We start from the raw sequence: 13961 nt of genomic DNA on the forward strand, positions 1-13961 counted from the left end.
CCTAAAGTTGGGGGGGGGGGGGGGGGGTGCATATTATTTTAATCCTGTCTCACAGTTTTGTGTGAAACTTTAAATTTGCTCATCAAGATATAGGGCTCACGGCAAGTGTGACTGTTCGATAGGGGATGATTACTCCTCCTAGGCACCTGATCCCACCTCTGGTATATCCAGGGGTCTGTGTTTGCCCAACACTCTATTTTGTATTGCTTATAGGAGTTCTGAGATTGATCACTGTTCGTTATCTTAACCTCTCATAACTTTTGAATGGTGAGTGATGGGAATCTCGTATTTCATATATGCATTCTTTGTGACAAGACCTTTCTTCGATATCAAAGTTTTTAACCTTGTGACCTTGGAGTTTGACCTACTTTTTAGCATACCAGGACGACTGTTCTGAGAGCTATTGTCATGACCTCGCGGTGTCGGCGTCGCGGCATCACACTTAGAGGAAAAACTGTTAACCAGGGCTATATCTTGTGAACCAAGAGGGATAGGGTTTTGATATTTCACATATAGATGCCTCATGAAGAGACCATTGTTGTGGTAGAAGACATTTGACCTAATGACCTTTGCCTTGAACTTTGACCTATTTATAAAAAACTTCAACCTTTTGAACTGAAGGGATATATGTTAAGTAGAGTCATGCTTCCCAACAACCTGTGTTCCTCTTGTTAAGAAAACCTAACCTAGTCAATATCTCCTGAACTATTTAAGGTATGGCTTTCATATTTTGTATCTATAGATTCCTTACAGCAAGACCTTGTATTTCATTCCAAGATATTTGACCTTGTGATCTAAACCTCAGAGTTTTACCCAAATTTCAAAACCTTAACCAAAGTTTTAACCTTGCTGACTTTTGAATAGTGCAATGTTGATAGAACTTTTATATTTTATATGTGCATTTCTCGTGACAAGACTTTTTTATACTACTGTTTTAACCTTGTGATCTTGATCTTGGAGTTCATTGACCTACTTTTAAGAAAACCTAAGCTAGGTTAGTTCTCCTGAACTATGTAAGGTAGGGCTTTCACATTTTGGATATGGTAAGGAAATTTCATTTAGCGCCATGTTTTAGCTTGTGACCTTCACCATGGAGTTTGACCAAAAATTTAAAACTTTTAACTGAAACATTGAACGTGCTCATAACATTTGAATGATGAATGAGATATATCTTTCATATTTCATGTTTGCAATTCCTTGTGACAAGACCTTTCCTTTGGTACGAAAGTTTTTGACCTTGTAGCTTTTACCTTGGATTTTGGTCTTCTTTTTAAAAAAAAGTTAACATAGGCGTTATCTTTTGAACTGTTTAAGGTAGGGCTTTCATATTTTTTATATAGATTCCTTTATGACAAGACCTTACATTTCATATAATGACTTTTGACCTTGTGACCTTGTTTTATGGTTATGTTGCAAACTCCCCGTCGAGGCCTCATTACGTCACCTACGTATAGACCTCTCCTATGTGACGCAGTGCAATATACAGATTTGTTTATTGTGACAAATAACACTAAAGAAGTAGTTCATAGTTAAAGCTTAAAGATATTGACATTAAGAGCATCAATATAAAAGTGTGGATTTTATTTTAAACATAAAATGATCAAAAGATCATTAAAAAGTAGGGAGACTCTGTTCAAATTATAGTGTAAAGTAATGAACTTGTTGTTTACGTTCTTGTTTTAAACTATTTACGTTTGACGTTATGTTTTTTCGTCATTCTACAGTGACGTCACACAGTATATGCGGCCTAAGAAATCGTTCTCCCATAATGCCTAACTGGAAGAGTTTGGTTTGTGAGCAAATGAACTCTGGTGAAAGTTTGGGTTATGTTGTGACCCTTTAGGACTAGGTTGGGGCCACAATATGGGATCAATTTTTAGGTCACCTGAATTCATTCAGGTGACCTATTGCTATCTGTTTTTGTCCGTCGTCGTTCGTCGTGCGTTAACATTTGAACATTTTCAGCTTCTTCTCTGAAACCCCTGAACCAATTTCAACCAATTTTGGCATATAGCATCTGTGGGTGGAGGGGAACAAAAATTGTGAAATTCGTGGTCCCTGCCCCCCTGGGGCCTGAGGGGTGGGGCAAAAACCATCAAAATGAGTGTAATTTTAAAAAATCTTCTTCTTTACTCCTGGACATCAAGAAGCCAAACTGTGGGCATAATTATAATGAGCGTTGAGCCCTCTACCAAAATTGTGAAATTCATGGCCCCTGGGGCAGGGGTTCTTGTGTTAGGGTGGGGCTCTATTGGTCATATAGTGAAAATGTAGAAATTCTTTGAAAATCTTCTTCTCTGTCTCTGGGTATTAAGTAGACAAACTAATAGCATGGTAATGATGAGCAAGGATGCCTCTTTATACCCCCCGCAACAAGTTGTGGGGGGTATACTGGAATCGGGTTGTCCGTCCGTCCGTCCGTCTGTAGACGTAATGGTTTCCGGGCTCTAAAGCATTATCCTTTCCACCTACCGTCACCATATCATATATATGGACTACCCATGGGATGAAGATGTTCCCTGTCGATTTTGGGGTCAAAAGGTCAAAGGTCACGTGCACTGGACATTGAAGTAGCAATATGGTTTCCGGGCTCTAAAGCGTTATCCTTTCCACCTACAGTCACCATATCATACATATGGACTACCCATGGGATGAAGATGTTGCCTATCGATTTTGGGGTCAAAAGGTCAAAGGTCATGCGCACTGGACATCGAAGTAGCAACACTCAGAAAAGAGGTAGTTTATACCTATTACCAACACCCTTTGGGAGATTGGGGTAAGCGGGGGGTATTCTTAGTGAGCATTGCTCACAGTACCTCTTGTTAAAGATTGTGAAATTCATGGCCCCTGGATCAGGGGTTCTGGTGCTAGGGTGGGGCTCTATAAGTCATACAATGAAAATGCATTATTTCTTTGAAAATCTTCTTCTCTGTCCTTGGGTATTAAGTAGACAAACCAATAGCATGGTTATGATGAGCAAGGATGCCTCTTTCAAAATTGTGAAATTTATGGCCCCTGGGTCAGGGGTTCTGGTATTAGGGTGGGGCCCTATTAATCATATAGTGAAAATGCATTTTATTTCTTTGAAAATCTTCTCCTCTGCTGCTGGGTATTAAGTAGACAAACTAATAGTATGATAATGATGATCAAGGATGCTTCTTTCAAAACTGAAATTTATGGCCCCTGGGTCAGGGGTTCTGGTGCAAAGGCGGGGCTGACCACATAGCTATTCAATGTTTCTTCCATCGAAAAGTAAAATTCTTATATTTAAACACAAACCTAATTCAAAAGTTGGAAGGTTGTTACATGATACTCAGGTGACCTATAAGGCCCCTGGGCCTTTTGTTTTTAATGGGAATAATGATGGAACAAAAAAATCACAATGATACAGCTGAACAACAGTAGGGCCAAGTTGACTCAGATGAGTGATGTGGTGCATGGGCCTCTTGCTAGATCTGATTACTAGCCTTGAATACATTGTGACCTGGTGTTATCTTGTAGGCATCAAAGAGGACTATTGTTGCTGGGGTTATTGTATAGACATGCTGATACAGATAGCAGACATGGTCAACTTTACATACTCAATTCACTTGGGTTCTAGTGGAGAGTTTGGATCTTACAAAAAGGTTTGTAAGGCCCACACATTTAATGCCCTTGTGTCATCGGTTTTCCTTGCATACTTTAACCTATCAATGGATATTTCAGGTAAATAACACCGGTGAGAAGAAATGGAATGGTGTTATAGCAGAGCTAATCAGTAAAGAGGCAGACATGATTGTTGCTCCACTGACTATTAACCCTGAGAGAGCAGGTCATATAGATTTCTCAAAGCCATTCAAATACCAAGGCCTGACTATTCTTGTCAAAAAGGTAGGTTTGCACATGGCTGCTGCAACTGTGCTAGCCTTGTATTGAAGGTAGCTATTGATTGCCCCAGAAAAAACAACCCTTTGATTTTCCCTCAATTTTATTTATATTGATATTTGAACTTTATCTTAGAATACAAAATTAATGTATATCAAAAAATCAGTATACATGTATGTATTAATGCACTATTTTTTGGAGAATTTTTATGGGATTGATATTCCCTCTTTCCAATCCCCGAAGACACAAAATTGAGAGAAATAAAAAAGGCCTGTAAAATTATTTTGACACCAGAATTATTTGATTGTCATCTATACACAACTTTTCCCCGCAATTACGTCACAGTTGCTGAGCGCAGACATTATCGGTCACGTGACGCATCCGGCATTACAACTGTGAAACCGTGAGCGTCCTGAGAGATGTACACAGGTGGAGGTGGAGAATCGTGTGTGGTTTTTAACTGCACTAATAACAGAAAGAAACTGTATTGATGGAAGCAGTCTATATGCCGAGAACATGGTGATATTTCTCACAAAGATTGCCCCTGCGTCGTGCCATACAGCCTACACACGATGCCGAAAATAGAAGAAGAGAAACTGAAATGGCAGCGGGCATTACAGCGACACGATTTGCCAAAGAATTTGTTGGTGTGTTCAACGCATTTTATTGACGGGCGACCAACAGCATGAAACGCAACACCCATTCTGAATTTAGGTTTGTTTACAACTTCACCGTATGATATAGTTTTAAAATAGAAAGTACAGAAGACCAGGCCTGTCTACACATTCACCCCGCTGCATGTAGGCCTGTTAATTTTATGACCCACCACGTTTCAGTATTTTTTTTTTTTTTAAAGTTTGACATATAACTTTTCGTGTACACATGCATTAAAGAACGGTTAATTATGTTTTAATATCAAAGAAATTTAACCGCAATTATGAAAAGTTATGTGTAATTTGAACTATTTTGAAAAAGCAATTGGATCATAACTCAAAGACTACCAAGAGCTTGACAGATAGGGTTATATTCAAAATTTGTATTTGTTATAGTAAGGTTGTATACTAAGACCATTGAGTTAGTAAGGACAATTTTAACTTGTTGTGTTTGTATAAATATTAAAACATCATACAAATATTACAATCATTCTGAGTAAAAATAACATATCTGAAGGTTGGTAATTCTAATTAGGGCCATACTGCATATAGTTGAGCAACTTGAGGGTAACATTGAAAAATTTTACCCTGAGAAAACCATTGTCAACTGAGGCACATCTGAGGTCAATCAATCAACTACATGTATAATATCATATATCAATTTTTCAAAGCGCTCAAATGGCATCTTCTACAAATCTACAGTGAACCATACACGCTCAACTTTGACTCATGTTATAATTTTTACAATATCACCTGTCAAGTAATGTTTCCTGTTGCAAGATAATATTACCCTGGATCACATGCTTTTTACTCTCAAGGTGAAACATGTTTTGTCAATTGTTTATTGGCCAATCAGATTAAGTATTTTACATTAGGCCAATTAAAATTAATTGATAGATTATCATCCCCGCCAGCTCCTCAAAAAAGGGTCCACCTCGATATTTTTTTGTTTTCGAAAAAATAAAATCCTCCAACCCATCCCATATTTTTTGTGACCCCAGATGATAATTTAAGTTGAATTGGCCTTAATTAAAGTGTAACAAAGAAGTATGTATTCCAAGTCTGTTACTTTTTTTTATTAAAAAAAATCATGAATGTAATTCTATTATAGCTGTAGTTACTATAATCTGTGTAAACTTTTGTATATTTATATTTTAAGAATGCATTGTAGGTTATAAAGCTCCCGTCAAAGTTGGTCGTCGACTTCTGAAGAGAAAGTTTTTGCACAGAAATTAGAGATGGTGGGAACAGATGGGTATGTATTATTGTTTGACTCCAATTGATCATAGAGCAGATATAAGGCAATTTTATGTCAAGTAAAACAAATTTTTGAACTGTCATTGATGAAAATATATTAGAGGTTGAAAAATATATATATATGTTATTATATACTTTCAATTTCATCTCTTCTTTTTTCTTTAAAAGTTTGCGGGCATATATCACACGATATATGCCCGGAGACATTCCAGCCCGCAAACATTACGTCACAATCAAATTTCTACGCTGTTAATTTTCAAATTTTTCGTGTTTTTCATCTTTTACTCAGTTAACCCCTTCTCTACCGTACCGGTCAATTTGACCGGTGGCGCGTAAAAACGGGACAGCGCAAAAGGAGTGCCTCTAAATCTTTCAAACTACGGTCATAAGATATATGATCTATATATCATATTTTTGGAAATTTTCTCTATTTTTTAACTATGTAAAAATCAGTTATGTAAATAAAGCCATTAAATTAATAAAAGCATTTAAAGCGAAAGATGGCTTCGTCTAAATATGACGCAACACTTTGTCGCAAGGCCATTTCCCCCCTCGATACGATTTTTTTAATCTCCCGTATGAATACACTATTTTTTATATTTTTGAAAAGCATATATTCCCTGCTTTCAGAACATATAAAAATTATTTCTAATGCCTGGCAAAGTTATGAGAAAATAACTATTTTTTGCACATGTACGCTTTCTTACGATTTTATTTCTCAATGTTTAAACAGATCGGCGTTTTACCAATATCCATATGTGGAAATAGGGAAAAGTAAATACAGCCTGTAAAAGTAGAGGAAATTTTCTTTTTGATGGACCCTTATTCGTGTTGTAATTATTGTTAGTTTTTATATTACGATAAAATGAAATTGGGACATGCTGCGCGGTTTTCTTTAAAATTAGCGACAAAACGTCGATGCTGAAAGCGATCAACGCGCATCGCACAATAAAGTAGTGAAAACTATTTGTATTATCCTCTGTTGGTAATATGAATACTTTTCGATGCACTAAAACAATATACATATATGTATGAAATAATCAGCCAGATATTCTCTGCTTTAAAAAAAGAAGAATTATAAAACCATTACTGGTAAATAACAGTTACACCACCTACTTGTAACTTCATAAAACACCTAATGATAATGTTACATCGGTAGAGTGAATAAAAAAATACTTCAAATTCAGATATAAACGTTATGTAATATTTTTTCGGAATAGAAATAATGTTTTCTGCCAGACAAAGAAAACAAAAAGACCAGTCTGCATATTGTATATATAATACATTTTCCCCCGTGATCCGGATCGCGGCCGCGGGGTTTTCTGAAAGTGTGCACGGGCAACACACGTGTTTCCATTTCAACGAAAACAACAACACAATTAACAAACGCTTGTAATGTATTTTACATCTTGAAAACGACCTGATATCAGATGAAGAAGTCTGAAGATATCCTGTTGCAGGGTGACCCAAACGACCATGCATTCAGTATAAACATGTAAGTTGATGTAGCCACATAGGCCGACTAGAAAAAAAAGTTCGCATTATGTTAGGAACAATTCACAATTAATATATTAACCGAGATTTGATGCCATAATTTGTCGTTTCTTGAAAGAAAATATTTATATTTTATGATATCTAAACCAAGTGTATAACACCCAATTGTTTATTAAGAGCTGAACATAGCTGACATCAATTAATCTGTCATGGACCGGCATTAATCAGTCTGATCCCCCCCCCCCCCCCCCCCCCCCCCCTTCCCTTTTGGTATCTCCTCACCTGATGCGCAAGTGTAAGAAGAGGGTGGATTTAGTGTACGATGAGAAAAAGGTGGGATGGTTTTAATCAGACTGGGCATTCATGACCATTGGTGCGGAGGCTATTTTCCAAGATTTTCTATGTTTATAAAAAAAATATCTTTCTATGAAAAGAAAACACAATCTGTTAGGAAAGCATATATTGCATTATTGTGTCGCCTGTGTTACACGCAGTGGCGACATATAGGGATCACTATCCGTCGTCTGGCATCGTCGTCGTCACAAAAAATTTCTGTCACAGTTTTCTCAAGAACCACATGGGGCAACTCCCTGATATTTGGCACAGAGCATCAGTGTGGCCAATTGTATTGTGTAAGACATTTTCGAATCTGTCGCTTATCAACTTCCTGTTTGCCTGGACTTAGAATTTTTTACAGCAAAAAAATTTCTGTCATACTTTTCTCAAGAACCACATGGGGCAACTCCCTGATATTTGGCACAGAGCATCAGTGTGGCCAACTGTATTGTGTAAGACATTTTCGAATCTGTCGCTTATCAACTTCCTGTTTGCCGGGACTTAGAATTTTTTACAGCAAAAAAATTTCTGTCACAGTTTTCTCAAGAACCACATGGGCCAACTCCCTGATATTTGGCACAGAGCATCAGTGTGGCCAACTGTATTGTGTAAGACATTTTCGAATCTGTCGCTTATCAACTTCCTGTTTGCCGGGACTTAGAAATTTTTACAGCAAAAAAATTTTTTGCTGAAGATTTTATTTTATGATTAACTGAAGGACAGTATTTTTATGTACAAAAGGACAGTATTTGTAATTCCCATACTGAAGGACAGTGTATGTGATTTCAGAACAGCACTAATTATGATTTTTCTTGAGAAACAGTAAATTGGATATATATAAAGACAACAAGACTAAGCAGTAAACCCAACTTATGGTTATTACCATTGTCTTGAAGAGCACAGTAACAGGTTGATACATATTTTCAAACATATGTTTTCAAATTCTCAAAACCTTTAAAAGGAGTATTAAACTAACAAAAACCATTTGAATAATTTACTTTTTCAACATTATACGTGATATATTACATATAGAATGAACTAGCAGGCGACACATGTCTTCCGGGGAAGACTTAATACTGCGTCATTTATAATAATAGAATTTATTACCGTAATTTGAGGTTTTTCTTCATATTGTAACAGAAATAAAAACAAAATGTGTGTTTGGGACAAAAGGTGTGTGGTGGGGGGGGGGGGGGGGGGGGGGGGGGTACCATCAATCAAAATCTGGTTATGACAGGCTATTGAAAAAGCATTTAATTATATGATCCATACATGCTGGTGTGCTATGAGCTGATGGGCATGCGCCCACTTCTTGCTTAGATTTTCTCTAATTTCGACTAAATCCACACTCCATCAGAGTACCATGCCAGGGGGTTTAGACACTGTGTACAATGAAGAACCAATTCAATTCTACTTTAAATCTGGCCATTCAATTTCCCTCAGGGCACAATATTTTCGCTGGACACTGTATATTTTAACCTGAATTTCTTCAGTATTTGCTCCCATGTATATGTTGGGCATAATGCTAACACCTCCATGATCCTTAGTGGGTTTTTTTTTTCAATACGCACTCTGTTACACTCGCAAAGTATAATGAAATATTCCATTCATTTGATTTCTAACATATGTATGTAATCCCTTACCAAATAGCACTTCAAATGTAGGACATCTCTATCTTTAAATAAATATGACCAGTACTTTCGTGCGAAACTGTCCCTTACTATCATAAAGCTTATATTCTGCTTTAAAACACAAAACAATAATTCTTAATTGTATTTTTTCATCTTTAAAAAGGTTATTGACATCCCGATATTTAGTGGGAAGCTTCCAGGTATCTTCCACTAGTGACAGTCTACTGGCAAATCCAGACATGCATTGGAAGTATGTTGATGTGGAGGACACAGGGACACCTGATCCAAGAACTGTGGCATTTCATTCGGAGTGACAACCTGGCATTCAGTTGGTATGACTCTTTGAGGTTGAATATAGGGTTAAATCCGTATACATTTGGTTAACATTCAAGTGAATCCAGATAATACATTCGCAAATGGAATCATGGCATTATGGTATACTGATATGCGGGTACCATTTTACTGTTTATCATTGCATTACTAGATATAACATGCATACAAAAAGAGACAAAACACGGAAAATCATTATTCTGTTTCTAATTATAAGGTATAATAAGTGTTTTAAATGCTGACAAATAAGGTATGATGACCAATACTGATTTTATTTGCATTTTTTTTTCAGATATGGGACCTGATTATTAAGAGAATTGCAGATTTTATGAAGCTGTTTTTGACAGAAGATTTGGTTTTCTCCATCTGTGTTGCCATCAACCATTATGCTGTGATGGTCATATCTAGGGGGAAGGATTGTCATATGCTCCCCGAGGAAGTTCGAAGCCTCTCACTGAAGAGGAACTGTATAGGTATTACTAGTTTTAAAGTACCGATATTGTGACAGTGATTTCCAGTTTAAAACGAATAATAAAATGCCTTTTATAAGATTACCTTTACCAAAATTAATCTGGCTGTGCATCTAACACATTTATTAAATGTGTATAACAATTACCCCAGATAAAATTTTACAAGTAATTAAACGCATAATTTTCAGAGGGCCTTGATTATAGAAAACATTTACAGAGCCAACTGAGTATTCAAAAGCTCTGAGAATACATCAGTATATTGGGGCTAAGTATAAAAAAATCTTTTTTTTCCTTCAGATTGTTGGGCATTATCTTATACATGTCTGCTGAGAAGTTCCAGTCGATAGACAGATATTGGTCAACGCATGCCCCTATCGGAGCAACCTAGTATCAAAAATTATGTCTAGAAATATGTTTTAAGAGGTTGAATATAAGAACAATTTTTATTAAATATAATGCAAGTACATTTAAATTTAGTGATTGAAAGTAAGTACTTGAACATTTGTATACATGTACAATGAACTTGGGGAGGAAAAATGGGCATTATTTTCGCATAGCATTTGATATCATAATGGTGTTGTTGCTTAGCAACCAAATATATTTGAATATTAAAAAAATAGATATAAAAAAAAAAAAAAAGATCATTTTAGATTTTAACAGGAAAGATCTTTGTTTTAATGTTGCAATATTTATACTATTTAGTGGGATACAATGACAAAACATCATATTATTAGAAAATGATGAATATGTATATGAAGTATGAAATTTCCATTTTATGACCTTTGACCTTAATTCTCTTCATTATGTTTTTTGTTAAAAACCTTTTAAAATGATTAAGATCTAGTCAAAGATTATATTTTTAAAATAATGTGACATTTACTAATCATCATGCAGTGTAATTATGTTTGAATTGTGTCGAATGGATGTAGAAAGGCAAATTATGGTCAAAATTACACCAGGAGTGTTGTTACTTAGCAACCAAAAATATTTGTTTGTCAATAAAATTGATTGTGATGTTTTTGTAGTATTTTAAAAGACACATCAGCTCATACATTTAGAATTTCCTATTTTTGACTCGAATCTAGTGGTAGGGGTCGTAATATTTATATTCCAGAGAAAAAAAATTGCAAAAATGTGCACTTAAATGACCTTTGAACCCGTAGAACTCTTTGGGGTCATGGGATAACATGAAAAACTTTATGAAAAAAAAGTTCCCTGTCCAATTCATAACAAAATTATATGTCGCATGCCTACCTAAAATCGTGATACATGCAGATGTAACTCGATTTAAAAATATTGTCATTTAGTCTTTAAAAACCTCCAAAATGTGTCGGTAGAGAAAGGGTTAAACTGATAAAAGTTATTGTTAAAAATAAAATTATTGTTAGTTTCTAAATGAAATTGAAAGTATATAATAAAAAGGTTATAGACTTTGTATGGGAAATATGACGACCTCGTTTTTTGTTGCGGACGGACCTCGCAAGCTCGATCCGTCTACACGCCAAAAAACTCGGTCGTCATATTTTCCCATACAAAGTCTATAACCTATAATTATTAGCTCACCTGAGCCAAAGGCTAAAGTGAGCTTTTCTGATCAAAATTTGTTTGTCGTCATCGGTGTCATAAACTTTTCACATTTTCGACTTCTTCTCAAGAACTGCTGGGCCAATTTCAACCAAACTTGCCACCAAGCATCCTTGGGTGAAGGACTTTCACTTTTTTTCAAATGAAGGGCCATGTCCCTGTCAAAGGGGAAATAATCACAAAAATGTAAAAATAGGGTGGGGTCATTTAAAAATCTTCTCAAGAACCACTGAGCCAGAAGAGCTGAGATTTACATGACTTACTTACTGACATAATGCAGATTTCAGTTTGTTAAAATCATGGCCCCAAGGGGTAGGATGGGGTCACAAGAGGGGGGGGGGTCAAAATTTTGCATACAAATATATAGGGAAAATCTTTAAATATGAGCCAAGGTGACTCGGGTGAGCGATGTGGCTCTTGGGCCTCTTGTTTAAAGATAAATACATGCACTAGATCTATAACACACCTGATGCACTCTTGAATCAGTTCATCAGAAGGATTTGATGGATAATTCACTTTCTGTTTCAGTGTTTTGGGGTGTTATTTTTGAGACACTATTCCAAAATTATAAATACAACGCACTGAAACAATTCATGAAAAGTCAGGGTTCGTAGGGGGCCAATATAAGGCCCCTTTCCAATGTTAAAAAACAAGTATTTCTCCAAATTTTTGTTTTAAAATTCCCAAACAATAAAAAAAAATATCAAAACTAGGTTACACTTAATTGTTCATAAATCATCAAAAGCCCACTGATTACAATTTTTGCTTCAAAATTGTTAAGTAAACCTTTTTTGGCCTCTGCTTATTATACCCCCCGCAACAAGTTGTGGGGGGGGGGGTTATACTGGAATCGGGTTGTCCGTCTGTGTGTCCGTCCGTCTGTAGACGCAATGGTTTCCGGGCTGTAAAGCATTATCCTTTCCACCTACAGTCACCATATCATATATATGGACTACCTATGGGATGAAGATGTTCCCTATCGATTTTGGGGTCCAAAGGTCAGGCGCACTGGACATCGAAGTAGCAATATGGTTTCCGGGCTCTAAAGCGTTATCCTTTCCACCTACAGTCACCATATCATACATATGGACTACCCATGGGATGAAGATGTTCCCTATCGATTTTGGGGTCAAAAGGTCAAAAGTCAAGCGCACTGGACATCGAAGTAGCAATATGGTTTCCGGGCTCTAAAGCGTTATCCTTTCCACCTACAGTCACCATATCATACATATGGACTACCCATGGGATGAAGATGTTCCCCATCGATTTTGGGGTCAAAAGGTCAAAGGTCACGCGCACTGGACATTGAAGTAGCAATATGGTTTCCGGGCTCTAAAGCGTTATCCTTTCCACCTACAGTCACCATATCATACATATGGACTACCCATGGGATGAAGATGTTCCCTATCGATTTTGGGGTCAAAAGGTCAAAAGTCACGCGCACTGGACATCGAAGTAGCAATATGGTTTGGTTTGTCATGCCATTTGTTTTTTACACTCAGAAAAGAGGTAGTTTATACCTATTACCAACACCCTTTGGGAGATTGGGGTAAGCGGGGGGTATTCTTAGTGAGCATTGCTCACAGTACCTCTTGTTTAAATGAGGAAATGAGGTAAGCTTTGACCTAAATATACGTTAGAGGGAGTCCAATTATTCCTTAGATTTAATGCACTGGTTTGGTTTTCTCCCTACTTCTTTGATCCATAGAACATTTTTCCAAATTTCATGCAATTGTCACTATTTCTCCCAATTGGAAAGGCCTAGGCCCTTGAAATCAAGACCTTAAAAAACTCTGAAAGTGTAAATTGATACACACTACAATACCACATGTATTGATTTACATACAGATAGGTTTTTTTGTTTTTGTGTTTGTCATTTTATGTTATAATGTACACTTTATATTGTAGGAGTGAACATGAAAAACAAAACAAAAGGTGGTTGCTGCTGTAGATGATGTTGAAACTCTCAACATTATTCAAACTGAACCAACGATGACATCTTTTTCAACGCAGACGAGCATAACAGAAAGCAGATCTGCAGGCACACAGTGGATAGATCCCACACTACATGAGCATGAATATGCTAGGCCGTGCATTTCAGGAGCCAGGGATACAGGAACACAGACGAGACCCAGTGAGACCGAGGACAAAGGAGTAAACTGAAGCACTCTGCATATACGCCTCACCACTGCTGACATATCATCTGACTCCGTAACCTTGTTATACACAGGACTGCCTTTAAACACTTTCAGAACATTTGTGAGTGTAATGCAAAGTATGGACGGCCCATTGAAGTTTACCATGCCCGTTTCAGAACAAGTTTTGTTGGTGCTAATGAAATT

The 13961-nt window shown here is 36.6% G+C and overlaps 1 protein-coding gene and 1 long non-coding RNA gene across 7 annotated transcripts in view; both read left to right on the forward strand.

The window, feature by feature from the left end:
* LOC125675656 (glutamate [NMDA] receptor subunit 1-like) overlaps positions 1 to 13961 on the forward strand; it is a 186675-nt gene that overhangs the window by 70139 nt on the left and 102575 nt on the right. For 4 of the 6 annotated variants that reach the window (XR_008800963.1, XM_048913438.2, XM_056158089.1 and 1 more), the window contains exons 10-11: positions 3502 to 3626; positions 3706 to 3870. Coding sequence is in view for 5 of the 6 variants with exons in the window: in XM_048913438.2 (XP_048769395.1) it covers positions 3502 to 3626; positions 3706 to 3870 (290 nt within the window). In the remaining variant the exon portion in view is untranslated. The remainder of the gene's footprint in view (positions 1 to 3501; positions 3627 to 3705; positions 3871 to 13961) is intronic. The other 2 variants (XM_056158088.1, XM_056158090.1) reach the window with 1 other exon arrangement.
* Positions 8829 to 11478, forward strand: LOC125675668 (uncharacterized). Its single transcript, XR_007370596.2, has 3 exons — positions 8829 to 9567; positions 9858 to 10038; positions 10333 to 11478. It is a non-coding gene; the product is annotated as an uncharacterized LOC125675668 (long non-coding RNA).

The sequence above is a fragment of the Ostrea edulis genome, chromosome 3 (genome assembly GCF_947568905.1).
Source record: "Ostrea edulis chromosome 3, xbOstEdul1.1, whole genome shotgun sequence".
Taxonomy (NCBI): Eukaryota; Metazoa; Mollusca; class Bivalvia; order Ostreida; family Ostreidae; genus Ostrea; species Ostrea edulis.